Raw genomic sequence first — 27,956 nt, 5'->3', positions numbered from 1 at the left:
ACAAAAATGTTCATATGGGTGTGTGTGTGTGTACGCACACATTTACTTATGCATCTTGGATACCTGCTGTGGGAGGGAGGAAACGTGTGGTGTGTGTGTTGTTTTCCGTATCTGGTCTCAGTACCAAGCGCTGAAGGAATTTAGTGTAGGGGGTCTTTACATGCTAAAAGATGCCTTCCCAAGGCTCCCTGCCTCTGCCTGTCTCTCTTTTCTTGAAAAGTTCAGTTGCATTAGCCTAATCCATGTGTCTCTTGGCGCAGGTTGTTTCCTACCTTTTATACCATGCGGTCTTCTTTGGCAGCTCTGCTGCCTGTCCTCCACCCTTTGAAGAGGCTGCCTGGTTCCTGTAAACACCTAGATTTCCTCTGAGCTGCCTCTGATGAGCCTATCCAGGCTCGAGCAGGGAGAACACCAGAGGCCTGCAGTGTTGCCTGTTGCTACAGATGCCTGTAGCTGGAAGATCCCAGACCCTGTGGCCTGACACCGCTGGGACCAGCCTGAAAATTGAAGCTGAGGGTCCCAAGAGGCCCACTAAGCAACGCCAGCGCCACTGCCCCTTTCTGTCCAGTGACAACTAGACAACACCGCACAGCTGCCTGTGTGCGCCCAGGCGGCCTTCTGTCTGTGAGTCGCCAAAGAGCTGTACTCTGATAACTCTGTGATCCGAGACCACCGTATGCCTGTAAACCAAAAGCCTCCTGGCCCTTCCATGCCTGTAACAAGACGACGTTCTCAGCCCTCGGTCTAATCAGCGACACCAACTGTGGGACACTGTATGCAACTGCAAACAGCCAGCCGAGTGCTCATCTCCTGATGCTGAAGAACTCTAGAAACGCTGTACTCTGATAACAAGGAGCCTCTAGGAACTCTAGAATGCTTGGTGCTAACCAAAGAAACTCGAGCACCCCTCATGGTTTAGAGCCCTCGTACGACTGCAGCCAAAGGACAACTTGAAATGCCTGTAGCTCCGCCACACACCTGTACCATCAACAGAGGTTCAGGCCTTGCTGTATACCTGTAGCCAGACAGCTCCCAAAACTCTGTGGGCCACTAGCTAGAGAAGGCTGGGTCTTGATAGACTTCTAATGGCTGTCTATACCTATGGCTAGAGACCACTTGGAGTACTGGTATGCTTGTAGCCAGAAACCCCTGAGCTGTGGTACAACTCAGGTGAACCACATATTTTTGTAGGCAGAAACATCAAGACCTCCACGCTTCTGTCATTGCAGATGAGCCACAGAGTTGTTCACATAGAACCAGAGATCTTTGAGCATTTCAACACCTGTAACATGAGGGGTGTAAACTTTATAGGTGTAGTTGTACTTCGTCCCCGTATCCCCTAAGTGTTGGCCTGGGCCCACAGTCTAGTTTCTCTCTGTTCCAGCAAACGCAGCAGCTCAGTAGATCTGTAGTCGAGAGGCCTCTGACAGCTCGTAGCTCCTTACATGTCTGTAACTAAAAAAAACCAGGCATTGGTCAAGTTGTAGCTGGAGACCTCCAGGACCAAGAAAGCTTCCAGATGCCTGGTTGTGAAAAAAGTGTGCAAGGCTGAAGTTTGTCTCTGTAGGCAGCGCCATGTAGAGGCGCCCCAGAGGGGGAGCGGAGATGCACGCAGGGACTTGTGGGTAATTGGCGCCCGATTGGCCGGGGAGAAACGTTACATGAATGTCCAACGGAGGCAGGTTCGAGTTTGACGATGGTGGCTGCTATGTGGGTGACTGGGAGGAGGGCCGGGCACATGGCTACGGCGTCTGCACAGGTCCCGGAGCCCAGGGGGAGTACAGTGGGCGCTGGAGCCGTGGCTTTGAGTCCCTGGGTGTCTACACTTGGCCCAGTGGGAACACCTACCAAGGTCACTGGAGTCAAGGCAAGCGCAGTGGACTGGGTGTGGAGCGCAAGAGCAAGTGGAACTATAAGGGGGAATGGAGCCATGGGCTGAAGGGGCGTTCGGGCGTCTGGGAAAGCCGTTCAGGAGTCATCTATGAAGGCATGTGGCGTGAGGGCCTGCAGGATGGATATGGCATGGAGACGTACGCTGATGGAGGTGAGAGGGCAGACTATAGCAAGAAGGCCAGGGTTCCACTCTTGCCACCTGTCATTTGCCCTGTCATTAACATGCCAATAACGCCATTCTCCACTTCCATACATCCAGTTAAATGCTGTACCTCTCCATTCCTGGGCTTGCTCATTTAGTATGTTGCATGGCTTCTCCACTTCTCTAATTTCCTACATCTCTCCATCACTCTTTCCATGCCCTGTGCTACTTTGCTTCATCCGGTTGTGTATCTGCTGAGAGCCAGTGTGTTATAGTGGCTGGAGTGTTGGACTGGGAGTCAGGAGATCTGGGTTCTAGTCCCCACTAGGCCATGGAAGCTCACTGGGTGACTTTGGGCCAGTCACAGACTCTCAGCCCAAGCTAAGGTGGTGGTTGTGAGGATAAAATGGAGAGGAGGATTATGTATTCCGCCTTGGGTTCCTTAAGAAAGAAAAAGGCGGAATATAAATTTAAAAATAAAGTCTATCCGTTCAACACTGAGAGAGATGGGGTGGTGCAGTGGAGAGATGGTTGGATTTCAACCAGCGGGACATAGGTTGAAATCCCTGCTAGGTGACTGAGTTCATTCGATAGCCTTGAACGCATCACAATCTCTCTCTCTCTCTCTCTCTCTCTCTCTCATCAGATCTACCATTTTAAATGTGAAGAAATTTATTATTCATTTCTTTAAAAGTTTTATAGGCTGTCTTTTAAATGAAACCACCCCCAAGGTGTAGTACAAGATTAAAACCACAAAACACAATAAAACTATGATAAAACAATACGAACAAAATACCAGCATTTTAACCATTTAAGCCAGATAACCCCATATATGCAATGGCACCCAATCGAGTCCTAACTCAGTTGTGGGCCAAGGGCCCGCTTGAAGCGCTGCCAGGATGGGGGCCTGGTGGGTATGAACTGAAAGAGAGTTCCGCAAGCAGAGGGCTACTACCCCATAGGCTCCTTGAAGGAAGAGTAAGATGCAGAACTGGATAAAGAAAATGACATTCATTACACTTATCCATCAGGTGTTGTTGTTGTTGCTGCTGTTTGTAATCAGCCCTTTCCAGTTCTACCCATCTATGGCCAGGTTGCCCATCAGTTCAGAAAAGGCTGATGTTCTGCATGAAGTACCGCATTTGGGTCCTTGCATCTTATCCTTGACCTTGCCTTATGTCTCCCCAGAACTAAACACTGGATCTCTGACCCACTTTCCATGCACCTAAAAGCAGCTCATTGTCATTGGTAGCCCTGAGAAACCATGCTTCTTCTTTGGGGCCTATTTCCCCTTCTTTTTTTCTTTTCTTTTTTTGGTCATCCCTGCTTCAGCTTCTCTTTGTATGTCTTCCATATTCCTCACCGGTTCTTTTGGGTTAACCTCTTTTCCCCTCCTTCTCAGGTACCTACCAGGGCCAGTGGCAGTCCGGCAAGCGTCATGGATACGGAGTGCGTCAGAGTGTCCCTTACCGTCAAGCAGCCCTGGTGCGCTCCCCACGCCGGACCTCTCTGGAATCGCTCCACAGCGAGACTGACCCTAATGCCCTCCCTCCGCCCCTCCCTCCTCCTCCTCTGCCCCCTCCACCTCTCCCTGGGGATAGCCCAGCCTCAGGATCGAGGGGTGGTTTTGTCTTGGCCTTCCCTGGCGACCCAGACTTCCCCAAGGGAGCCAAGAAGAAAACAGGGGGCTTCTTTCGGCGTTCCCTGCTCCTGAGCGGGCTAAGGGTGCGGAGGGCGGAATCTAAGGCCTCCCTGGGCAGCAAGCGAGGTTCGCTCAAGAGTGAGGCAGGGGTAAGTTCGGCTGGAAGTGAGGCCACCACGCTCAGCTATGCCGAGACAGAACCCCCAGAGCTTCCTTCGACTTTGACCATTGAGGGATCTTCCACTGAGGTCTACGCTGGAGAGTGGCGCGCCGACCGCCGCAGTGGCTACGGGGTGAGCCGCCGTTCCAACGGGCTGCGGTACGAAGGCGAGTGGCTGGGCAACCGTCGGCATGGCTACGGGCGCACCACCTACCCCGATGGCTCCAAGGAAGAGGGCAAGTACAAGCTCAACCGTTTGGTGAGCGGCAAGGTGAAGAACCTGATTCCTCTTCGCCGGAGCAAGGTCAAGGAGAAAGTTGACCGGGCCGTGGAAGTGGCCAGAAGGGCAGTCAGTATGGCCCGGCAGAAGCAGGAGCTGGCCATCGCCAGGTGAGAGGAGCGAGGCATTAGGGGGAGATGGCAAAAGTTGCTATGGGGACACAGATATGAGATTGCTCCTCCATACTTTAATGGCATGGAAAGGTAGAGCTGGGGCTGGAAAGAAGCAGCTGGCAGGTCCCACTAGAAAACTCCTTCCTGTGATGGTTTCAAGGAATGCAATGGGAGAAAGATAACTTGGGATGTGGGTGGGGTGATTCTGAAAAAGTGGAAGACTGTATGGGGACGGGAGTGTGAATGAGTGTGTGAGAAGCCAGCGAAGGCGGCTCGTTTGAGAACATTAATATATGTAGACACATGCAAATGTAAAATGGTTCATTGCCTAGCATTAAAGCTGAACTTATGGCAAGAGTAATGTTGGAGAAAGGTCAATTGGTCTGAATGGGGCCTTTGGGATAGGAGGAGAATTGGTTATGATCATACCTATGCATATACAGGATTCAAACAAAGGGGCTGTGTCTTTGAGCTAGGCCTGAGGGGCCTCCTCTAAATTAAGATGTGCCTGGGATGTGGTGACAAATTAGTTCCTTCCCCTGCACCCTCCATTCCTTTCGGATTCTAAAATTCGCCACGTAGGAACGGCCCAGTTCAGATGCCGGCTTTTGTCTTAGAAAATATATCTAGATGATGCCTGCATTTTTCTTCAAACTTGTAGGCCTTTTTAAGGCCTAAACTCTTCCACTCCCTCAAATAGGAGTTAATTAAGTCTATGCTCATCTCTTGGAGTCTCCAGTCTGCCTGTATAACTTGCATGTTTTCATCCTGTTGGAGGGTGCGAGATTATAATGATATGGTCTAGTCAAAGTTAGGGTATTGCTAGCAAGCTGTGTTTGACTTGTGTTTGTTCAAGATAATCATCTTTCCCTTCACCAAATAGAGGAAGCCATTTTAAAATGGCCTGAAAGCGCCCCTTCATTGGATCCCCTATCCCAGACAGACTTGGATGGCTGCCTTTTAAACTCTTCTCAGTATGGCTCCCAAATGAAAATTAATTATAAAAGTAATTAATCACAAAGAGGGGTGGGGGAAGAGGACCAAAAAAGCTGTGTGTGCAGTTTTCCCCCATTTGGGACAGGAAGGCACAAGGAGTGCCAGGCCTTGGGGGGCTGCCCATATGGATCGAAAATCAGACATTGGCGGCAGCCACTAAGGCGAGGACATGATGACTCTTCTTGTCTGTGTGCTTGCCTACAGCTGGCTTCTCATCCCTGCTGTTGGCCACTATATTTTCTCCTTTTTTAAATCTTTTCCCATTCACATTCTCCGTCTGCTTTCACTTGTCCCCTTCATCCATCCATAGTCTGCCTGCCTGCCAGCCTGCCTCCTTTCCTTGCCCCCCTTTCATTCTTCCTTTCTCTTTTGTCTCCCTTTCCTATGCTTCTTTCCTTGGCCTTCCTTTCTCTGCCACACATTCCTTTTTTTATGTTCCTGTCCCTTAACTTTCCTTTCTACTGGTCCTTCCCTTCCTTCTTTTGTCCCTAGTCAGGGGCTTGTGTGTGTGTGTGTGTGTGTGTGTGTGCGCGCGCGCTTAAAAGAGAGAGAGAGAGAGAGAACGCATGCAGGAAGAGGAGCTGTGTGTGTGTTTTGGCAGGAAGGAGAACAGGGAAGTAGGTTCCACCAAGGCCAGGCCTGGTGTAGGCTGCCTGGTCTCCTAGGCAACTGGGCAATGGCAAGGTGATTGGCTAGCGGCTGCTATGGCAACAGCTGAGCAGCAGCATCTGCTGGGCATGGACCAAGGATGGGATGGGATGGAGAAGGGGGGTTGGGGGATTGGGCAGGAATGACCGAGTAAGTGTAGTGTGCATTTTCCTGTGGGGGAAGAACATAGGATATACTCCCAGAAGCATGGGGGAAAGTTAGCCTGGAGGCATGGAAACCAGAGGGCAAGATATAGACTACCAGGAGGAGCGGGTGTTAAGTTGTTATGTTGTACATAAACAGGCTGAGATGTAGGTGGATTGCAGGTTGCTGCGTGGGTGATCAGAAACACAGTGTTGTGAGGGTGGGTACAGAGACAAATATGCCATTGTGGGCGGATGCAAGGAGCAAAGCGCCCGGGAGAGTTGTCTGCAGCCAAATGAGGCAATATTAAAATATTGCAGCAATATCCACATTTCTTTTTACCCTTTAAGAATTGTTTTGAAATGTACTGGAGACATGTGACTATTAAAACAGCACCCATAAATGCTGACTCTGAGCACATACATGCTGACTCTGAACACCTCTGTGGGGAAGTGAGCTTCACTGAAGTCACTGGAACTTACTTTCAGGCATATGTGCTTAGGACTGATGTATCTGTGGGATCTGGGGTTGTTTCTCTCAGAGTGTGGCAGTGGTTAATGTACACCTGTCCCCTTCTAGAATGGTTAGATATTTGTTGTATTTCTCAACCTTGGAATTTAAAATGATGGTAAGAAAACCTTTTATTAAATATGGACACATTATATGTGTATTGGGGAGTGGGAGACATCTGACTTTCTATCAAAAATGAAACGAAGCAATACTCTTGAGAGAGCTGTGGGCCTTCTGTGAGAGTTGTTTCTAGAAAAAAACTGGGAGTTGCTAGGAATTGAGGCTGCTTCACATGTGACAGACACCCTTGTTATGTTAATATTTATTTATTTTTATGCTGCTTTTCAGCCAAGGGCTCCCAAAATGGTAGACAAGACATTAAATCCCATAATGAAACAGCAGGATAGAATTACAAATGAACAAATCCAAAGGACAGCAGCAATATCAGCTATAAAACTTAGGCAACTGACAGAGATACAAAAAGCGGGGGATAGGAACAACAATAACAAAAGGAATGTAGCAGTAATAGTTGTTTTTGTTATTATTTATTTCAAGTTTATATTCCCTAATAGCTGAAGCTCTCTGGGCAGTTCACAAAAATACACACGACAACACAAGATCGTAGGATCAGAATATAAAATCTCTAACATACAAAATTTAAAACAATGTAAACAGCTGTAGTGTGTAGTTTTTCCCCCATTCTAAAAGGCTGAAATGCCTCTCCTAAGGCTTAGTGGCTAGCAGGAAGAACTTGAAGCTAAGATATGGTGGCATTTGGGCACCTCCCACCAGTGGAATGCACCCCCCCCTTCTCCAAAATGCAATTTGGCCCTTCGGCTGAAAGAGGTTCTGCAGCCCTGATGTAGGGGATTGTGAGTACCACATGTGGACATGTTCTATTCCAACCAAATATGGGCCAGCAGCACACCGTGGCTGCTAAAAAGCTAATATAATCTTATGCTGCCTTAACAGAAGCATAGCGTCCAGGTCATAAGTAATAGTCCCGCTCTTCTCTGCATTAGTCAGGCTGCATTTGGAGTACTGTGTCCAGTTCTAGGCACAATCTTTTAAGAAGGACATTGACAAATGAGCATGTCCAGAGAAGAGCAACCGGAGGTGGTGATGGGTCTCGAAACCAAGTCCTATGTGGAACATTTGAAAGAGCTGGGTATGCTTAGCTTGGAGAAGAGTGGATTAAGAGGAGACGTGATAGTGGTTTTCAAATATCTGAAAGGCTGTCATGGAGAAGATGGAGCAGACGTGTTCTGTATTGCTCCGGAAGGGAGGACTAGAACCAATGGGTGGAAATTTTAGGGAGGCAGATTTTTCTAACAATGAGGGCTGTTTGAGGAACAGACTGCCTCGGGAGGGGAGATGGTGGACTCTCTGTTGTTGGGGGTATTTAAGCGGAGCCAGGGTGGCCGTATGTCAGGGATACTGTAGCTGCATCGTGCATTGCAGAGCCTTCATGAAGCAGGCGGTAGGACTACATGATCTCTGAGATCCCTTCCAACTCTATTATTCTATCATTGCTTTTTCTGGGATGAATGGACACACACACACACAGGTCTTCTTGTCATATGTATAAGCTGTGGGAACCTGCTTCTCAGTTGGGACTTACACCCTGCCCTAAACAGGAATGATAAGCATTCGTCAAGTCCGAAGGAGCCCAGAGAAACTGTCTGTTTTGTGGGAAATATTTTTTTTAGAAGAGGCATCTTTTCTAACAATTAGGCATTTCCGAAAAATGGGTAGAATAGTTTGAGGTGTCAGAAAGGGTTTCAGAAATAGTTTGATGGGCACTCAGCAGCTTCTAACTGCTTTGAGACACGCCCAGTTATTCATTCCATCTATATCCCTCTTTCCCATAGAATCTATGTCCAAAGCATCTTACCCCCCCCCCAAATTAATAAGAAAGACTAAGATATATGCAAACCACAGAATCTACAATTAAGGCAACCTGAAACAGCAGCATCAGATTAGTATGTTCTTAAAATGGCAAGTTATTGAATGTTAATAGCTTGTCTAAACAAATGAGTTTTCAGAGTGCTTCTCACCACGAGAAAAGAAGGCGCCTGATGGACCTCAGCAGGGCAGGCCTCCCCAAATGTTGGTGTTCCCACCAAAAGGACCATGCTTCCTCACACCCACCCATTAAAACTTTGATTGTGATGGGGTGCAGAGTATTGGCCCCGGAGCCGATTTCAAGCAGGTCGATGTTACCATTTTATTTATTATTTATTAGACACACTTCTATACTACTTTCCAGAGGAATCCCCAGGGTGGTTTACGGGACCAAAAAAATATGGGAGAAGGTGGTTCTTGAGGTTCCAGGTTGTTTGATTGCTGGCATAAAGCCTTCTTTGCACATCCAGTGAGTACATCTGGGGGGGGGGGGGATTTGGACTGTGCCTACTGCCCCTGTTCCCAGCCTTCACAGGTTCATATAAAGGTCTGAACAAACAAAGCCTGTGTGTAACCGTGTTTGGAGAACTCTGCTTTTTATGGGGTTCCCAGCCCGCAGCATTGGCTTTCATGCACAGAACATAGAATCATAAAAAAGTAGGGTTGGAAGGGGCCTACAAGACCATCGAGTCCAACCCCCTGCTCAATGCAGGAATCCTGGTCAAAGCATCCCTGACAGATGGCTGTCCCTGTCTTGAATGCCTCCAGTGTGGGAGAGCCCACCACCTCCCTAGGTAATGGGTTCCATTGTCATATTGCTCTAAGAGGACGTTTTTCCTGATGTTCAGCCGGAATCTGGCCTCCTGTCGCTTGAGCCCATTATTCTGTGTCCTACACTCGGGGATGATTGAGAAGAGGTGCTGGCCTTCCTCTCTGTGACATCCTTTCAAGTACTTGAAGAGGGCTATCCTATCTCCCCTCAGTCTTCTCAAGGCTAAACTTGCCCAGTTCCTTCAGAGTCTCTTCATGGGGCTTTGTTGCCAGTCCCCTGATCATCCCTGTTGCCCTCCTCTGAACCCTCTCCAGCTTGTCTGCATCCTTCTTAAAGTGCGGTGCCCAGAACTGGACAGAGTACTCAAGATGAGGCCTAATGAGAGCTGAGTAGAGGGTAGAGTAGAGAACATGATGTGTTACGTTCTATTTAAAGTAGACATTCAGACGTGTACACACAAATACTTGGAGTACAAATGGCAGCCACCAGCCTACTCATCACTCACTTTTAATTTATGTGCCACTTTCCCATACAACATGCCCAAAGCAGCTTACAGCACAAGAACAGCCGTACAGAACCAAGAATGCCTCTCAATATATTTATTGATTATGTTTTTATACCGCCCAATAGCCGAAGTTCTCTGGTTAGTTCATAACAATTAAAACCATAAAATACAGCACAATAAAGCATCATCTATTTTTTTAAATGTAAAACTACAGTATAGAACCAAAGTTTAAAAAAAACACACCCAGCAGTGGTGTAAACATTTAAAAATACAGCAACAGATTTAAAAACAACAAAAACTAAGGGCACAATCCTATGCATGTTTAGAGAGAAAAATGTCCTACAACTCCCAGTATTCCCTGGCCGGGGAATGCTGAGGGTTGTAGTATTCTTTCCGTCTAAACATGCATAGGCTTGCGCCCTAAAGAACTAACTCTGGGGAGGGCAATCCGCGACTGGAGTGCCACTGCTGAAAAGGCCCTCTCCTTAGTCGCCATCTGCCTCACCTCATTTGGTGGGGACACCCAAAGGAAGGCCTCTGAAGATGGTCTTAGGGTCCTGGCAGGTAACCTGGCCCCAAGCCATTTAGGGCTTTGAATGTTAACACCAGCACTTTGAATCAGGCCTGGAAATGGACTGGCAGCCAGTGCAGATGGAAAAGTACTGGCATAATATGATCATGTTGGCCAGTCCCCATTAACAGTCTCACTGGCCTATTTTGTACAAGCTGAAGTTCCTGGACCATTTTCAAAGGCAGCCCCACGTATAGCACATATCAATACATCAATTGCAATTACGCCTCCTTACCCTAACCCAAACAATTCATTTCATTAATACTAACATAGCATTTTAAATTAATTACAAAACAGGCAGTATCTACCGTTAAGACACAGTGCCAATTTATATCCATTGGTAACGCATAAGCCAAAGACAAATACACCTGTGGTCAGGAATGCTGGGAGTTGAAGTACAGAACATCTGGAGATCTATTTTCTGCCCACCCCTGATGTACAGTACAAATCTAAACCAGTTTGATATCAGGTTAAATGTCCTGGCTTCTCCCAACAACCCATGGGAACTGTAGTTTTTTGCAGATGCTAGGAATGCCTTCCTGAAAACCCTCTTCAGGGACCAGTATTTGGCTGGGAAGTTATGTAAAATAATAATAATAATAGCAACTTATTTATTTAATTCATTTACTATTTCTTTTATTTAAAATATTTCTAAGAGCCCTCCCAAGGCAGCATACACAATAAAGTCCCATAGAGTAAAAACCCATACAATGATAAAAACAGCAAAACTTAATAACAACAAACACCAGCAACAAAACGTCTAGCCTAGACAGCACTAAAATCTAAAATACATCTTCAGCTAAAAACCCACAACAGCCCAAATCCACATAATCAGGAAAAGGCCAACGCAAACCAGCCAGTTGTCAGGGCCTTCCTAAAAGCTTGCAATTATGGTTTTAACAATAAATAAAAATAGAACCGCAGTTGCCAGGGGTCCATATTTTGGGATCATGACAGTTGAATGAGTTTGAAACTAGCTTTAAATGTATAGGGTAGAAATGCCCCTTGGGCCAGCTGGATGCTCCAATAAAATAAAATGGAGAACAAAGGCATTTCTGTGACATTGCTTGGTATTTTTACCTAGTTTTCCAGTGTTTACAGCTCAGTGTTTCCCCTGTGTCCCAATGTGAACAGAAGAAGTTGGAGAAAGAAGTTTATTACATTAGACACAACCCTTGCTGATAAGTTACACAGTGCTTCGTTTCCCCCCTCCTCCTCCTCCTCCTCCTCCGTTGTCGTCATCTTCTTCTTCTTCTTCTTTGCCTGAACAAAGCCATAAGGAAAGCCAAAGTTTTACTGTGAAATATAAGGAATGATAGCAAGAAGACAGGCCGTATTGGGAGGACCGCTTGGGCCTCGGAGGCAGAAAACAGGGGTGCAGAAGCAACTCTGATCATAGTATTTAGAAAAGCTGGAAAGGTACATATTTGGAAGCTGTGGGCTAGGAGGCCGCATGGCTATTAGTAGCGTGAGGATGATGCCTCAGGCGGCTGATTTGGTGTGTCACAAAAGGGCAGCAAATGATTAGTTGTATTTTTGCAGCCTGGGGTGGTGGCGGGAGACGTGTTTGTGGGGTTTTCTGCCTCAGCTAGGCTGAACTTGGGTACTCTTCACCTTGACTTAGGGCGGTGGGGTGGGGTGAGGGTCCCTGCTCGGCCTCAGGCTGCAAAGTGTCTAGGGACGACTCAAGGAGGTGGGGGGAAGGCCCAACTCTCCACTTCAACTGCGCCTGCTCATTCAGCCCTCTTTTCCTCGCAGGGCCGCAGACGCTCGCATCAAGGCCGCTGGTGCGCTCGGCGCAGCAGAGAAAGCCCTGGAAGCTGCCCGGCTGGCCAAAATTTTGGCCCAGGAACTGCAGCCCATCCTTAACGAGCCAGGTGAGTTTTGCTTTGGATGGCTGGGGCACCCCAGAAATAAAAATGGGAAGTTTGTGGGGAAGGGATGCTTTGGGGGTTACTCTATATTGTTCTGTCCGCCTTCCAACGCCACCCGTTTTGTTGCCTTGGGGATGTTTTCTGGATGGAATCATTTTTATGCCGCACCTCAGGACAAATGAGGTACGTAAAATCCCTGCATTAAGTAGGGCATTTCTTAACCATTCCCCCACCTCCATATCTTTCTGCGCATCATAGCCTCTGTGTGACTGTCCCTTCCCCCCTGCCCTCCCCCTCGCAGCAATTACCCTGTGTCTCAGTTGGCTGGAATTTCTTCACTCCATACTTAGAAGGAGTTTAGCTCCGAAACCAGGCAGCTGGGGCTAGCAAAAAGGGGTGATTTGTCAACTTCATGCCCTCCTCGTGGGATACACACAAGTGCATGGCTGTCCACTGTCAGAGGCAGAATGCTGGGTGAGATGGACCCACCGGGGATGTTCTTAAGTAGACTTTTGGTGGAATTAGCAATGGGGAAGGGGTGTCGTCATCCAGTTGGTTTCTTTAGCGATTGAATCCCTGGGTTCCACAGCTTATCCCCGGCTTCGTCCTGTGCGGGGCTCCTGCAATGAATCAGGTTCTACTGTACACTCCTCCCTGCGAACACACACGTACACACACACCTGCTCCCCTCCAAAAGACCCCAGGAATTCTGGCCTCCGTCTTTCGGGTGCTTCCAAACGTGGCTTTTAATGTGCAACTGGCTTGCCTCCTTCTTGGAATTTTACTGGGGTCCAGATGACTCTGTCATCCACTTGTAACCCGCCATGTTTCTTGCTGCTGCTGCTTCTGTCTTTTTTCTTACCACAGAAAATCAGTTAAGGAAAAAAAGATGGAATAGCTGCACGGTTGTTAGTGCTAGGACCCCTCTGCCTGGAAGCACCCTTAACCCTGCTGAAAGTTCCTTGGGACAGGCAGCTGTTTTGCTGGAGTGGCTGAGGATGCTATGTAGCTAAATTAATAGTGATAACTCTAAACTACAAGCTACTTGCCTCATGGAATCCAGGATGCAGGGACAGCGCCAAGGGTAGGCATGGTTGGGCAGTTCCCAGGGGCCCACACCCCAGCAGGGGCCCACTGACAAGAGCCCCCTGGGCTTGCTTCTCATCTTCCCCATGCAGCCTGCCTGTTCCTCTGCCTCTCGCTGTGACCCAGACAAGGGTGGTGGCGAGAAGGAGCAGGAGATGCCCCGGCCTCCTTGCTCGCTGGCTCCCTGCCTGTCGAGCAAGCAAGTGGTAGCAATGATGAGAGAGAGGAGGAGGAGCGAGAGCCGCTGGTGACAATGGGGTGAGAAAGTAGACTCATTGAGCGGGTCTTGCCCCAGGGCCCTCCAAAACCTGGAGACTGCACTACCAGGATGCTAGTTCTTAGCTCTGCCCTTCTCGATGCTTTCAAAGTGGAGACAGAATCCAGAAGGTCTCCTCCCCTACCTCATTTTTAATTTGCAGTGCCCTCCTATTCATTCCCTCAAACCCAGGGCTTTTACAACCCCCGATCTTCCTGCTCTAACTGCTTGACCCCTCTCCTTTCCCAGAGTCGCGGGGCCGGTTGGATTCGGAAGGCACCGACACTGACTTCCAGGAGTACGACAGCCCCCAGGTCTACGAGAACGGCATCACCCCCTCGGACGTTACCCCAGACCCGAGCCTCCCGCCAAGCTACCCTCCGACGCCTCTGCAGCCCTGGCGGGGGGACCCTCGGCGGACTTGGCCCCCGTTGGAGAACGGGGGTCCCCGCCAGCTCCTCCCGGAGGCCTCCGACCCCGAGGATGAGTGGGGCTGCCGGGGCAGCTTCCCATCTCGGACACCCGGCTTTGCTCCCGAGGGGCTATGGGAGGGGGAGGGGGAGCAAGGGCAGCTCAGCAGCTACGAAGCGGAGGAAGAGGATTACGAGGGGGTCCCCCGGCGCCCCCAGCTGGGCAGCCCAGCCAGTGGCAGCTCCAGCAGCCTGCGGGAGGAGGAAGAGGAGGAGGAGGAAGAAGAGGAAGGGGCAGCTTCCAGGCCTTATTCCGGGGAGACCCAGCTGGAGCCCGCACCAGCAGGAGTTTCTGGGGGCCCAGAATTGGAGAACGAGGAACTGCCTGGGGGTGCAGGGGCCTTTGTGGTGCAGAGAGAGGAGGCCCTTGGAGCGGTGTGGAGAAGGGAGAGACAGGTAAGGGTGCAGAGGGGACGTGATGGAGGGCGCTGGGAAATTTGTTCCCGCTGAGGGGCCGGCAGCCGGGCACCCTCCAGATGTGAGGGACAGCAGCTCCCAGAAGCCGCAGGCGGCAATGCCAGCGGTCAGGGGCTGTGGTCCCAAGCATTGGGAGGCCTCCAGGTTTCCTACCGCTGTACTAGGCTGTGTAAGATTTAGAAAAGAGCCCACAAATCTGGGCTTGCAGCCCCATCTTCTTCTACAGCTGCTGCGCCTGACTCCCTAGCGGAAGTTGCTCAGAGGTATGCAGATCATCCCAGGGTCAATCCCTGGTGTCTCCAGTTAAAAAGATCAGATACGGATGATGGGGGAAAAGACCTCGCTCTGTGGAGACCTTGGACAGCCCTTGCCCATCAGAGTACCAACAGGCTGACCCGGTCGAGGGCAGCTTCCCGTGTCCCCTTTCTGCAGCTTGGAAGAGATTTGAGTGGGATCGTGCGTGTTTAGAGTGCAGACCACTAGGTACTGGGACTCTCGGGTTCCATCCTCCAGGGAGCGAGGTGTAGTGATCCCCTGGAGAGGGATGTGTAGGTCTTGCAGAACAGAAGCATCGTCTTTCTGCAATACTGTACACACACACACACACAATATCTCCACGCACCCTTGTGACGATTTCCAGAGAGGCGTTCCACCTTTCCATAGTTATGGACAGAAGCTATGGGCATGGCAGACAGGCAGGCAGGCTGCAACCGGTGAAGTTTTCCCCTCGCAACTGTATGCTGGGGGCAAAACTGACCCAGCTGGATCTCTGTCTGTCACACCGCTCTTGAAGGAGCAGTGCCTCTGTCTGTGAAAAGGGGGCAAGGCAATTGCTGCAGCAGTGGAGGATAGAGTAGAGAGAAAGTTTGCCTGTCCCCTTCATACAGCTGCCACCTCCTCCCTGGTGGTCCATCCCCAGCCTGCCCACCTCGCTCACCTAAAGGACCATCTGCTGCCTCTACTTCGCTTTGGCTTGACACCCACAAATTCCTGGATTCTCAAATGCTGCCACAACAAACGTCCCCAAACTGAATGACAACAAAACCCCCAAAGAAATTGGGGCAGTAGAACTCATCGCTGCTCTTCAGCGTCCCGAAGGCAGGGCTGCCGGGAAGTCTCCGAGCCCTGAGAAGGGAGACTTGGAGACAGACGCTGTTGGCTTGAAACGCGGAGTGCACCCGGGATTGCAGCACCCAACTGGAATCTACAAAACGAAGCTACCTGCCTTTTCTGCGCAAGGTCTCCCCCAGTTCTGGGCCGAGCTCCCCTTTACGTGGCAGGGGACAGAAGGACCCCAGAGCCTCGATCCCCAGTTCTACTCCAGTAGGGAGTCCGCTCCCAGAACTAGGAACAGGACCAAGAATCCTGCTCAGGAGTTCCCCAGGCTAGCCTGTTAAACTCCCTTCCCCAACCGGGTGCTTTCCAGTTGTCTTGGACTACACCTCCCATTATCTCCAGCCAGCTTGGCCATGATGGGCTTCGTAGTCCGACACATCTTGAGGGCCCCAAGGTGGGAAGGCTGCATTAGGTCCTAGCTCTCTGGGTGCACAGCTAGAGAGTCCTCATTCCCACCTTTTAACCACAAGATCTTGGTTCTCACAATAGTGATATCATCTTCTAGACCCCACCAGCCTAAAAAATTGAGCTTTGGGCACACTGGCCCCTCCCCTTCTTTTCTCCCCCCCCCTCCCCTCCCCTTTCGCTGTTCACTGAGCTGCATGTTCTGTTCTGGTTTCACTCCCCCCACACGGACACACACTTTATCTGGACCTAGAAATGATGCTGAAAAAGTGGTGTGGGAGGGACCGGAGGGGGAGCCTCGCAGCCAGCCTCCAATGGGGATTGGCTGGCATTCTTCCTCCCGTCTCATAGCAACCAGCATCCTGCACACAGCAGCAGCAGCATCCTTTCGGCCCCGCCTTCCCCACTGCAGCATTGCTGCCCCGCCCAGCGAGACAGCCGCAGTGGGGGGCACTGGGAGGCATGACTGCAGGTCATAAATAATCCAGAGGCCCTGGTTGGAACAGCGAGATGGCAGTCTGAGAGCCACGTACCCTGGGCCCCCTCTGCCCTTTCTGAGGGCTGAGAAGGAAGGACAGGAACGGAGCAGGATAAAAGATGCTGGGGGAGGGGGTGCGTCTGGGCAATGGGGTGTTTTAAGTAAGATGATCCCATCAGCGTTGCTGCCAGAAGCTGCGCCAGCTCCTAAGCATGACTTTTGCGAGAAGGGTTTCGGTTAATGCCCCTCACCCTTTATCAGAACCCCCCACCTGGTTTAGTGTGGCTTCGCAGCCAGTCCGGAATGCTTACCCACGAGTAATTCTTCTGCTCTTCGCTGATGGTGTGAACCAGGAGCAGGCGACATGGTGCCACCGGTGTGCCCCCGGACACCTTTCTTGGCGGCCACCAAGGTGCCCTCCCACACCCAGTTTTCCATTAACACATTTTCTTTCCAGCAGCTGGGATTGCTGTGAGATGTTCCTGCTGGTGCTGAAAACTGTGGGTTCAAAGCAGTTGTTTCGTGTGTTGCGGCTCAGACCCCACCTGTGCCTCGCACTCAGGCTTTGGGGCAGGGTCCTTGTCCTTTGCCATGCCTCCCAAGGCAGCCATTTTGTGGTGGCGTCCAAGACAGCTTTTCAAATGGTCAAATGTGCCCATGCCCCCAAAGCTTGCCTACCTCTGGTGCAAACTGCCCGCTTGAAAAGAACAGCAGACGGGCACTTTGGTGGGAATGGAAGGGACAAGGATGGGCAGCTCGCTGCTCCTTTTCCCAGAAAGGGGCTGGGGGGGGGGTGTGCCATTTATTTCACCCCCCGCCCCAAGCTCACTGCAGCAAGGAAGGGGAACGGGGGCTTCAGAACATAGCGTGACAACGGCCAGGCTGCGTCAGGTCAAGGTTCATTGTTCTGGTTTTGTGCTCCGGGCTTGCGCCCGACGCAGGCCGGCCTCTCTGCCTGATGCTCCCCTTTTTCTCTTGCAGAGAGCCCATCCGCTGGTTGTTGCCGCCGTCCTGCTGGTTGATGTGAGTCTGGCGTACCTGTTCTCACTTCTCCTCACTTGAGAGGTGCAGTGGCAGGGGGCTGCTGTTGACCCCGTTTCCTCCTCTCTCAACCACGACAACGGTTTGGTAACAGACTCTTATCCATCCTCTGCCTTTCTACCTGTCCCCTCCTTCTCTTTTTTCACCTGTTTTACCCCCACCCCGTTGCAGCCTCCCAACCCTTGACCTTTCTAGATTGTTTACATACGAAGGGCTCTCTTTCTATCGGAGATTTCTCTGTTTTTTCTTGCTGTCTCTCCGAAACTACGACGACCTCCCATCCCCACCTCACTTTCCCTGGTCTTTTCATCCAGCTGCATCCATGGTTCTAAACCACACTTTGAAACTCTGGGGCATTCGTCTTCTTGTCCTTTTAATTTTGGGAGGGGACCGTCATAAGACTGGACAGGGGTATTGGGATGAGCTTTAGCCTTGTGGGGTTGCAAAATCTGGTTGGGGCCACTCACTGCAGGGGGTCCCGATCTGCCTGCCTGCCTGCCATGAAGTTGCTCCCCACCCCTCAGCCCTAAGGGGTCGATTCAAAACTCTCTCCAACGTTAGGAGGATTGCTGGGGGTTGGGGGCTACTCAATGAAGTCCTCCTCCCCAATTCTTATAGTGCACATGAACATTAATTATCTGTCTCACACACATACACAGATAAGACGCTTCCCTGAAATTCTGTATTGGAGAGAAGGGGCCGATGTAGTTCTTTTTTTAAAAAAAGGTACAAATTCCTATATGTTCCTTGTCTCCTTTTCTACACTGTTGGAAGGAGGAGAGAAAAGGGATGCAAGGGAATCTTGAAAAAGTTTGCAAAATTTTGAGAACATTCAAGGGGAAGGCTTTGTCTTACTCTCCCTTTTCCATATTCATATTTTCACTCCTCTCTCTCTCTCTCTCTCTCTCTCTCTCTTCATCTCTTTCTATTTGCCACCTCCTTTCCCTGAGGGAACTGGAACCTTCTTTTCAAACAAAAACAGACAAAAGAAGAAACAAACAAAAAAAGTTAACTTTTTATTTACGCTTTTATATACATTTTTCTCGCAGCGTTTGAATAAAAAAAACATTATAAATTAGCGAGAGGGTGAAAGGGAGATTCCTGTTTCTTGGGAGAAGGGAATTTCACAGAGGGACTGTGTGATACCCACAAACAGGAAGTCTAAGATGTACGAAAGTGGGCATTGCTCTACCAAACGAGGAAATGCCTCTTCCAGCAGCAAAATTGTGTCTGGGCAAAAGGTAGGATGTCCTGCTGTGTATATGGGTGGGGGGAGCACCTCCTTGAGGTGCCCCCTCCAGCAAAATCGGGGAAGGATCCCAAAGTATTGGCTGAAGCACCTTGATGGTGTAAACTGGAAATTCCGGAGTTAGGACAAAGGGACCAAAGAAAGAAGGCCCACCTCACAGAAGGTCTGAAGGAGGAAGGAGCTGACAGTCGAAAAGGAGATAACTTGCCTTTTAGAGGGTAAAAGAGTTGACCCCTATGGGGGAAAAAACAAGAAGTTTGTGCCTTTGGAAAGGAAAAGTGCAATAGGAGAGACCCTGCAATGGGGGGGGAGGGAAGTCCCGCCTTTTTTCAGGGCGCTCAGAGTGCAATACAGGAAGTCCTGCCTTCCAGATGGCAAGGAGAGGCATTTTAAGGGCAAAAGAAGCTAAAAGAGGGCTTTAAAGGGAGCGGGCTCTGTGGCCCCTGATATATCCGTTCATTTTGTGGGTGACTGGGAACCAGAGAGGACAATGGATAGAGACAGGATGATGGTGGAGGTCCTCTGGTATATAACGGGGTGTCCTCCACAAGGAATCTCCCACTCAGCCCCTCCCTGGATTCTGCATGAGGGAGCGACTGATCCTTTGCTGTGTGCTGTGTATACTGAGAATGTCTGTATAGCCGCCAAAAACAGGAAAGAAATTAACCCTTCCCTACGGTTTTCTACTGCCTGCCCCCTTTCTTCCAGTGCTTCGCTCCAGCCTTGATCCGAAAAATTCCCCTCCCACCTTATTCCCTCTCCTCTTCCTGGTTTGCCTTTTTGACTGGATATTTCTTATTTCGTGTCTTTGGGATTGAAAAAAACATTAAGTCTTGCAGGAAAAAAAATAATTTAATAAAATATATTAATAAAAAAAGTTTGAAACTGAGAGGGTTTTTTTGTGGGAACCAATCCCACCCATTCCCTCACCCACTGGTATTTCACTAGACAAAAGGGTTTAATTGGCAGTAAGGCTCAGTCTCGGAATGTGTGACATACTGATGAGAAGGGTGGCTCTGAGCATGTGCACAGTGTCTTTCTATCTGCTGTGAGTAAGCAGCCCACTGCCATACATCCAAGAGTAGGGCTGTGCTTGTTGCAGGTGTATGCCCATATGTCTTTATATACAGTCAGGGCCAGAAATATTGGAACAAGGATAACTGTTTTGGCAGTTGGCCTCTGTACACCACCACATTGAAGTTGAAAGGAAACACACCCAGATGGGAGCGAAGTCAGGACTTTCAGCTGTAATTCAAGGGGCTTGACAAGTGTGGGACACTAACCATTCAGGAAGGACAGCCAGTGGCATACACACACACCCATCATTGGTGGCTCATAAGTAATGGAATGAACGGCTGACAAGCAGTTGCGTGGCCAGGTGTGGCCTGTTTCCTGGGTACCCCATGACCAATCAAGCAGAGAAAAGGCCTGGAGGTGGTTCTGAGTGTTACATTTGCATTTGGTAGCTGTTCACTGGAACCCCCAACATGAGGTCCAAAGAGGTGTCCATGTGAGTGAAGGAGGCCATCATTAGGCTGAGGAAACAAAATAAACCCATCGGAGAGATAGCAAAAACACTGGGAGTGGCCAACACAACAGTTTGGAACATCCTGAAAAAGGAGTTAACTGGCAAGCTCAGCAACAGCAAAAGGCCTAGCAGACCACGGAAGACAACTAAAAGGGATGACTGCAGAATTCTGCTCATGGTGAAAAGGAACCCTTTCACAACATCTAGCCAGGTCAAGAACGCTCTTGCGGAGATAGGCATGTCATTGTCAACATCTACAGTCAAGAGACGGCTGTATGAATGTAAATACAGAGGCTTCACAACAAGGTGCAAACCACTGGTAACACTCAAGAACAGACAGGCCAGATTAGCCTTTGCTAGCACACACCTAAGAAAGCCTGCCCAGTTCTGGAATAACTTGTACCAGAATGATGGGAAGAGAAAAGTATGGAGAAGGAAAGGAACAGCTCATGATCCAAAGCAGACCACATCATCTGTCAAACATGGTGGAGGCAGTGTTATGGCATGTGCATGCATGGCTGCCAACGGAACCGGGTCACTGGTGTTTGTTGATGACCTGACTGCTGATAAAAGCAGCAGGATGAATTCTGAAGTGTATAGGGCTATACTTTCTGCTCAGATTCAGCCGAATGCTGCCAAAGTGATAGGACGCCACTTCATATTGCAGATGGATAATGACCCAAAAGGGCCGCAGTGGCTTAGTGGTTAAGATGCTGAACTGCAGACCGGAAGGTTGGCAGGACAGCAGTTTGAGACCCGAGTGCCGCGTGACGGAGTGAGCTCCCGTCTTCAGTCCCAGCTCCTGCCAACCTAGCAGTTCGAAAGCACGAAATTGCAAGTAGATAAATAGGTACCGCCTCGGCGGGAAAGGTAACAGCGTTCCGTGCACCTCGGTGTTCAGTCATGCTGGCCACATGACCACGGAAGCATCTTCGGACAGCGCTGGCTCTTCGGCTTAGAAACGGGGATGAGCACCGCACCCTAGAGTCGGACACGACTGGTTGGGGACACCTTTACCTTTAATGACCCAAAACATACAGCAAAAGCTACCCAAGAGTTTCTGAAGGCAAAGAAGTGGGATGTTCTTCAATGGCCAAGTCAGTCACCTGATCTCAACCCAATAGAGCATGCTTTTCACTTACTGAAGACAAGACTGAAGGCAGAAAGACCCACAAACAAGCAGCAGCTGAAGGCAGCTGCAGTCAAGGCCTGGCAAGCATCTCATAGAATCATAGAATAGTAGGGTTGGAAGGCGCCTACAAGGCCATCGAGTCCAACCCCCTGCTTGATGCGGAAACTCAGCATTTGGCCATGTCCATGGGTTCCAGACTTCAGGCAGTCATTGACTGCCAAGGATTTTCATCCAGGTATTGAAGGCGATCCTTAAGTTTGAAATGATGTTGGTTTGTTCCATTACTTATGAGCCACCAACGATGGGGGGGGGGGTGTATGCCACTGGCTGTCCTTCCTGAATGGTTAGTGCCCCACTTTTGTCAAACCCCTTGAATTACAGCTGGAAGTCCTGACTTTGCTCCCATCTGGGTGTGTTTCCTTTCAACTTCAATGTGGTGGTGTACAGAGGCCAACTGCCAAAACAGTTATCCTTGTTCCAATATTTCTGGCCCTGACTGTGTGTGTGTGTGTGTGTGCATTTGTGTATATAAGACGAGGGAAGCAGTGAGTTTTATGCATTGTATTACATGCTGTTAACTATAGTCAATCCATCTGTGCCAGCTAAAATTTCCCTCCCATTTGTTTATTTATTTGAATATTTAGAGCCCAAAGGGGATCCTCCGGGCAGCTCACATCCATCAAAGTAAAAACAGTAAAAGCAGCAAGGCAACAAAACTGCTAGAGAAATCAAATTGTAAAAAGTAGTGCAGTACTAATATTAGCAGATGAGCCTAAATCAAACTGCATCAGAGAACAGTCTGATAAAAAGTGTGCCTAAGCAGGTGTTTTGATTTCATATCTCTGACCTGAGCATGCTTATGGAAGGTTACCTAGATTTCCCTGGAGAGGAAATTTCACAGCTTGGTGCCACCAACAAAAATGCTCATAAACTCGTGGGATTGGTGATGCAGAGAAGACTTCAATTCTCCCATCGCAGTGCTCTTTGGGATATACATTATTTTATTTTTTCTTGGCACTTTACTTCTTCCCAATATCTCCTGCAAGAACGTTTCTGGGAGATGACACGAGTTGAAATCATGCTTCTGTCATAGAGTCATTAGGAAAGATGTCCCTGTGAATTTACTTATTCATTCATATAATGTATATACCCCTCTTTCCTCCATTACACCAGCCCAATCTAGCCAATAAACTACAAGCAGACAAACACAATCAATTTGCCAACTGTGAAGTGGGAATAACAGTGGTCTGCCTCCCAGGGCTGTTTTTAGGCCCACAGGCTGCAAAACAGTTTTCACATTCCGATGTGCAGGTTGTATATGTGTTTTTAAATGATACATTGACTGGATTATTTTGTGCACACAAAAAATCCTTCTCTAAATTGCAACACCATATCTGCCCTCAGTCTAATTTCATGCAGATGGGGGAGCCCAGAGGGAAGGAGGGGAAAAATTGGGGTGAGGAAAGCAGAAATGGATGGAGAGATGGAAGGGTGGGGTGGGGTGAACCCTCTGGAAGTGATTGGTTCAGACCTCTGGGAAGAGCAATCTTTCCTTCTCCCTGCAGCCTGCTGGACAGGGAGGGAGAGCAAGAGAAGGGGGTGGCAGAAAAAGAAGAGAAAAAGGGAGTGGCAAAAAGAGAAAAGGGGGTAGCAGAACGAGAAAAGGGATGGCTGGGAGGGAGAAAAAAGGTGTGGCAGAAAAAAAATTAAAGACAAAAAGGGGTGACAGAAAGAAAAGGGGTGGCAGAGAGAAAAAGGGGTGGTAAAAAGAGAGAGAAAAGGGTGGTAAAAAGAGAGAAAAGGGTGGTAAAAAGAGAGAAAAAGGTAGAAAGAGGGTGGCAGAGAGAAAAGGGGTGACAGAAAAGAGGGTGGCAGAGAAACGGGGGTGGCAGAAAGAAAAAAAGGTGGCAGAGAGACAGAAAACGGGTGGCAGAGAGAGAGAAAGGCTGAAAGTGAAAAAAAAAAGGCAGAAAGAGAGAAAAGGGGATGGCAGAAAAAGAGGTGCCCTACCCACTTCTGACTGTCTCCACCCACCCGCCACTGGCATGCAGCCCCTGACAGATTACCCCGGAGGGAATAAGGCCCTTGACAGACCCCCCACCCCCCGGTTACACAAAGGGGAGCCAATCCATTACGTGAATATATGCATTTTGCTTTTTAAACGCAAACGAAAGAAACTACTCCGGTTGGATTTCTGCCTTAACTGCTCACCCAACCCTGAAAGAGCTGCCTGCCCCCTTCTAGCCCTTCCTCTTGACTATCGATATTGGGATGGCTTTTCTAGCCCTGTTCTCTATGCTTAGGGAAGGAGGGAGACGTTCTGGAATGTGGCATCTCTGTGGTTGACCTGGTGAGAAACCATAGAGAGAACTATCATAGAGCCGCCCACTGGTGAGCTTAGAGCCCTAAACGTGCAGACTGGACTACTTCATTGTTCAGATCAGATATTTCCGGGTTCAGCGTGAGAAGCCGTTTTTTAAATGTGCCCCGGCGGCGAAGTAAAAGCTGCCCATAGAAACCAATGGAGAAAACCAGGATGTTAGTGTTGTGACGGGGTAGCAGCGTATTCACGCCCAAATAAATGGTACCATCCGTTTCTGGACATATGTTATTAAATGGGAAACATATAATTCCCCCTCCCAACATCTAAAAATAATCTTGCCAATGCAGAGTTCCAGTACAGCCCATAAAATCCATTGTGGAGATTGAAGAGGGCTTTGGCTGGGAAAGAGCGGCTCACCTCAGCCGTGCAGTGTAGTCCACTCTAATTACTGCATGCCGGCCGCGAGGCTGAAGTTGAAAGAGTGATTTACGACAACCCTGCAATGTGGTCCAGTCAGATCGTAACCCTACTGCGGGTTAGTGCTCTGGCTGAGGCCGAGCGAGGAGCTTGCAACAGCCCTGCAGCGTGAGCCGCTGTCATCTCACGTTGCAGGCTGGGCTCAGGCAAAGAGAGAAGCTTTGCGACGGCCTCGCAGTGCATTCCACTGGGAACACTGCGAGGCCGAGGTGGGGCTGGTGAAACTCCCCCCGTACAAAGCAGCCCTCAGGTCAGCCTTCCCCATCCTGGCGCGCTTTAGATGGGTTGGACTACAACTCCCACCACCCTCTGGTGTGCTGGGAAATGTCCGACCCTTCTGGAGGGCGCCGGATTGGGGAAGTCTGGGAGGGTCTCCGGAAGAGGGTTGCCCTCCGGACGCGTTGGCTGGGGGGTGCCGGGAGCTGCGCAGGGCACCAGGTTGGGGGACGCTGCCTCAGCTTGCGGCAAGGGGCATCCGACGAGTCCCCGGCCAAATCCAGGGCTCCGCTGCCCACGCGGTTCTCGCGGCCCAGCACCTCTGGCCGCTAGCCCCACTCGGCCATGGACGCTCACTGGGTGACGCTGGGCCCGTCACACACGCCCACCCCACCCCACCGGGTGGTGGTTGTGAGGATAAAACGGAGAGGAGGAGGGCAACGTAATCCGCCTTGGGTTCCTTGCAAGAGGGGGAAAGGCGGGGGATCAATGCAATAAGCCCACTGGCACGCAGGCGTGCCGTGCGGCGCTGTGACTGGCGCCGCCCGATGCGCGGCTCCTTGACGTAAGCCCCGCCGAGCTCGATGGGGCTTGCTCCCGGGTGAGCGCGTTTGGGGGCGCGGCCTTGCTCCGGGCCTGCAAAAGTTACACGTGAGAAATCAGGATTTCTCGTTGATTCCTATGGGCAGAGCTCGCTTCCGCTACGGGGGGGAGTTTTTTGTTTCCGTTTGACGACCCACTGACACCGGTAGCCAGCCTACTGGGTCAGTCTGCCTTTCAAATCTATGGCGGAGAGAGACTCGGAGAACCGGGCCGCGAGCTAGTCCTAGACTACCCCCGCGTATTGTGACGCTCTAGACACTTCTCTATGGCCTCTGCTCATAAGGCCGTAGCGCCCCCGGCGCCTTTCCACCTCCCTCGGAGTCCTGCTGGCGGGGCTTGGGGCCTGGCGAGCGCCGCCCGAGCGCCGAGGAAGGCGCCCGGGGGTCCTGGCTCCCAGCCCCTCCAAGCCCGTGGGACGGCGCCCCTCTCCCAAAGTCTTCAGCCCATGTAGTCAGAAGCGGGCAGGCTTTCCTTCTGGCCAGCTGCCCCATTCTATGTGCTTTCCCCAAGCTGGTGGCCCCCAGAGGTGTTGGACTGCAACGCCCATCGTCCCCAGCCAGCGTAGCCGGGGAAAGCAGCTGCAGAAGGAACAGCCGCAGACACCCCTCCTGGCAAGGTGTCAACAGAAGTGCCACCGGCACAGCCTTCCTGCTGCCTGGTGGTGCCGTGCTGCAAAAAGAGAATTAAGAACGCGAGAAGATTTCCCCTCAGCAGGGGTTAGGCCTCACCTGGAGTGCTGTGTCCAGTTCTGGGCACCACATTTTAAGAAGGATGCAGACAAGCTGGAGAGGGTTCAGAGGAGGGCAACGAAGGTGATCAGAGGACTGGAAACAAAGCCCTATGAGGAGAGACTGAAAGAACTGGGCATGTTTAGCCTGGAGAAGAGAAGACTGAGGGGAGATATGATAGCGCTCCTCAAGTACTTGAAAGGTTGTCCCAGAGAGGAAGGCCAGGATCTCTTCTGGATCATCCCAGAGTGCAGGACACGGAATAATGGGCTCAAGTGACAGGAAGCCAGATTCCGGCTGAACATCAGGAAAAACTTCCTGACTGTTAGAGCAATACGACAATGGAACCCATGACCTAGGGAGGTGGTGGGCTCTCCCACGCTGGAGGCATTCAAGTTGAGGCTGGACAGCCATCGGATTCCTGCGTTGAGCAGGGGGTTGGACTCGATGGCCTTGTAGGACCCTTCCAACCCTACTATTCTATGATTCTGTCATTCTAAGATCAGACCTAGTCCCACATTCTGTTCCCAAAGTGGCCAACCAGATGCCTATGGGAACCCCAAAGCAGGACATGAGCACAATAGAACCCCCCACTTCATGTTCCATAGCAACTGGTAATTTGTTTTCTGATGGGGGTGTGGGATAGTGGTTAGAGCAGCTGTCCTCAACTTGGTGCCCTCTTGATGTGTGTTTTTTTTTTTATTTAAAGCATTTTCATCCCACTCCACCACCAAAAAAGGGTTCCAGAGCAGCTTCCAATCACTAGAAACAAAATAGCCCTTACAAGGCAGGCTTACAATCTAAAAAAAAACATCACAACACAAAAGGAGAAAGGGATAGGGGAGGGAAAAGTGCTTGACTACCACTCCCATCATCCATACTGGCTGTGGATGATGAGAGTGGTAGTCCAACACATCTGGAGAGCAGGTTGGGAGAAGGCCTAGGTTTTTTCCAAAATATATTTGGTTGTGTGATTCTGCAAAACTTGAGATAATTTGCTGTCCCTCCCACAAAAACTGCACAAATGCCAGGAAGCCATCAAACGATCGGTGGTTGGGCTAAAGGGGGCTTGGCCATTTGCAGATCCCAAGAGGGCCAAATTGGGGCCCTAGGAGGACTGGATTCCCCCCCTCCCGCCTGAGATTCCTCTACTATACAGACTTATCTGGGAGTAGGTCCAATTGCACTCAATGGGCCTTGCTTCTGAGTAGGCACGTGTAGGACTGCAATTGTAAATGGCTTTAAACGCTAAAGGGAAGGGATGCTCCCACTATAGATAAGAGAATTTTATTTCATAGAATCATAGAATAGTAGGGTTGGAAGGGGCCTACAAGGCCATCGAGTCCAACCCCCTGCTCAATGCAGGAATCCAAGTCAGAGCATCCCTGACAAATGGCTGTCCAGCCTCGTCTTGAAGGCCTCCAGTGTGGGAGAGCCCACTGTTTAGCTACAAACAGTGTTTAGTTTAATTTGTTTAGCTACAAGCCATTACAAGCATGAAGACATTCAAATTTGGCCCACAAATCGGGCTCTATTTCCTGGCTGCCAGCGCAAATTGAGAAACACACATTGCAACATAATTGTCCTTGTCTAATAACAAAAAATATACTAACTTGGTGTAATAACATTTTTCCTGTGACTAAATTTAAGACAGGTATTTGTCACGGAGATTGTTATAGGGGGGATACTGGGTAATATAGCAGACTGTGTCTTCTACAGCTGTTTTACAGAGACTCAGAAACACTGTTCAAAAGGTAATTTCTTATAACGACCAGCCAGAAAGGCAGAAGGCATAGCATTAAACCGACTGGGGAAGGCAATGGCAAACCACCCCGCTGCAGTCTGGTGCTTGCACAGGAGGAACCTTTCCTTTCTCTAAAGGCATGGAGCTAAGGTGATTGCCTCCATATAATTAGATTTCTGATTGTCAGTCTTAATACATGGATACCACCTAGAAAATCTCGAGGAATGGGTAGCTAGCATATCAGTCAAGAAGCTTTCCTATACACAAGGAGCCTTAACTCTGGCTTAGATATTGACTGGATCGAAATCAGCTCACAAGCTTACTAGCAAGTATATGTAAAGCAGCAACTCAGTTTTGAGAGTTTATGGGTGAGCCAGAGGCTAAAGAGACCAGACGAGAAAATGGCAAGGTTGATATTCTATTATGGAAATTTAAGAGCCGAGCTTGTATTCTTGCCTGGACAGCATGGCCAACACAGTTCTGCACGGACAGACACAGCAGGCGTACCAGCAAGTAAGGCCAATTCTTTCTT

General features: G+C 49.9%; 2 protein-coding genes across 6 annotated transcripts in view; both read left to right on the top strand.

Moving 5' to 3' along the window:
* The first annotated feature begins 1,665 nt into the window (after window positions 1–1,665).
* On the top strand, window positions 1,666–17,445 carry JPH4 (junctophilin 4). Its single transcript, XM_084808682.1, has 5 exons — window positions 1,666–2,044; window positions 3,438–4,227; window positions 12,040–12,158; window positions 13,747–14,363; window positions 17,365–17,445. Exons 1-5 carry the CDS (start codon window positions 1,666–1,668, stop codon window positions 17,443–17,445), a joined length of 1,986 nt encoding a protein of 661 aa, XP_084664808.1.
* A 6,830-nt stretch (window positions 17,446–24,275) lies between these two features.
* The window catches only part of AP1G2 (adaptor related protein complex 1 subunit gamma 2), a 28,796-nt gene continuing 25,115 nt past the window's right edge, over window positions 24,276–27,956 (top strand). For 3 of the 5 annotated variants that reach the window (XR_014783965.1, XM_084806495.1, XM_084806494.1), the window contains exon 1: window positions 24,276–27,937. Coding sequence is in view for 4 of the 5 variants with exons in the window: in XM_084806495.1 (XP_084662621.1) it covers window positions 27,789–27,937 (149 nt within the window). In the remaining variant the exon portion in view is untranslated. The remainder of the gene's footprint in view (window positions 27,938–27,956) is intronic. The other 2 variants (XM_084806497.1, XM_084806501.1) reach the window with 2 other exon arrangements.

Source organism: Heloderma suspectum, chromosome 6 (assembly GCF_057233095.1).
Source record: "Heloderma suspectum isolate Gila_16-S chromosome 6, 16-S_ref, whole genome shotgun sequence".
NCBI classification, from domain to species: Eukaryota; Metazoa; Chordata; class Lepidosauria; order Squamata; family Helodermatidae; genus Heloderma; species Heloderma suspectum.
Note: the sequence above shows the minus strand (reverse complement) of the source record. Positions and strands in the feature narration are given on the sequence as shown.

Coding starts and splice junctions, on each gene's coding strand:
- JPH4 (XM_084808682.1), top strand. CDS start 1,666: ATGTCCAACGGAGGCAGGTTCGAGTTTGACGATGGTGGCTGCTATGTG. Junction 4,228..12,039: donor CAGGAGCTGGCCATCGCCAG/GTGAGAGGAGCG, acceptor TTTTCCTCGCAG/GGCCGCAGACGCTCGCATCA. Junction 12,159..13,746: donor GCCCATCCTTAACGAGCCAG/GTGAGTTTTGCT, acceptor CTCCTTTCCCAG/AGTCGCGGGGCCGGTTGGAT.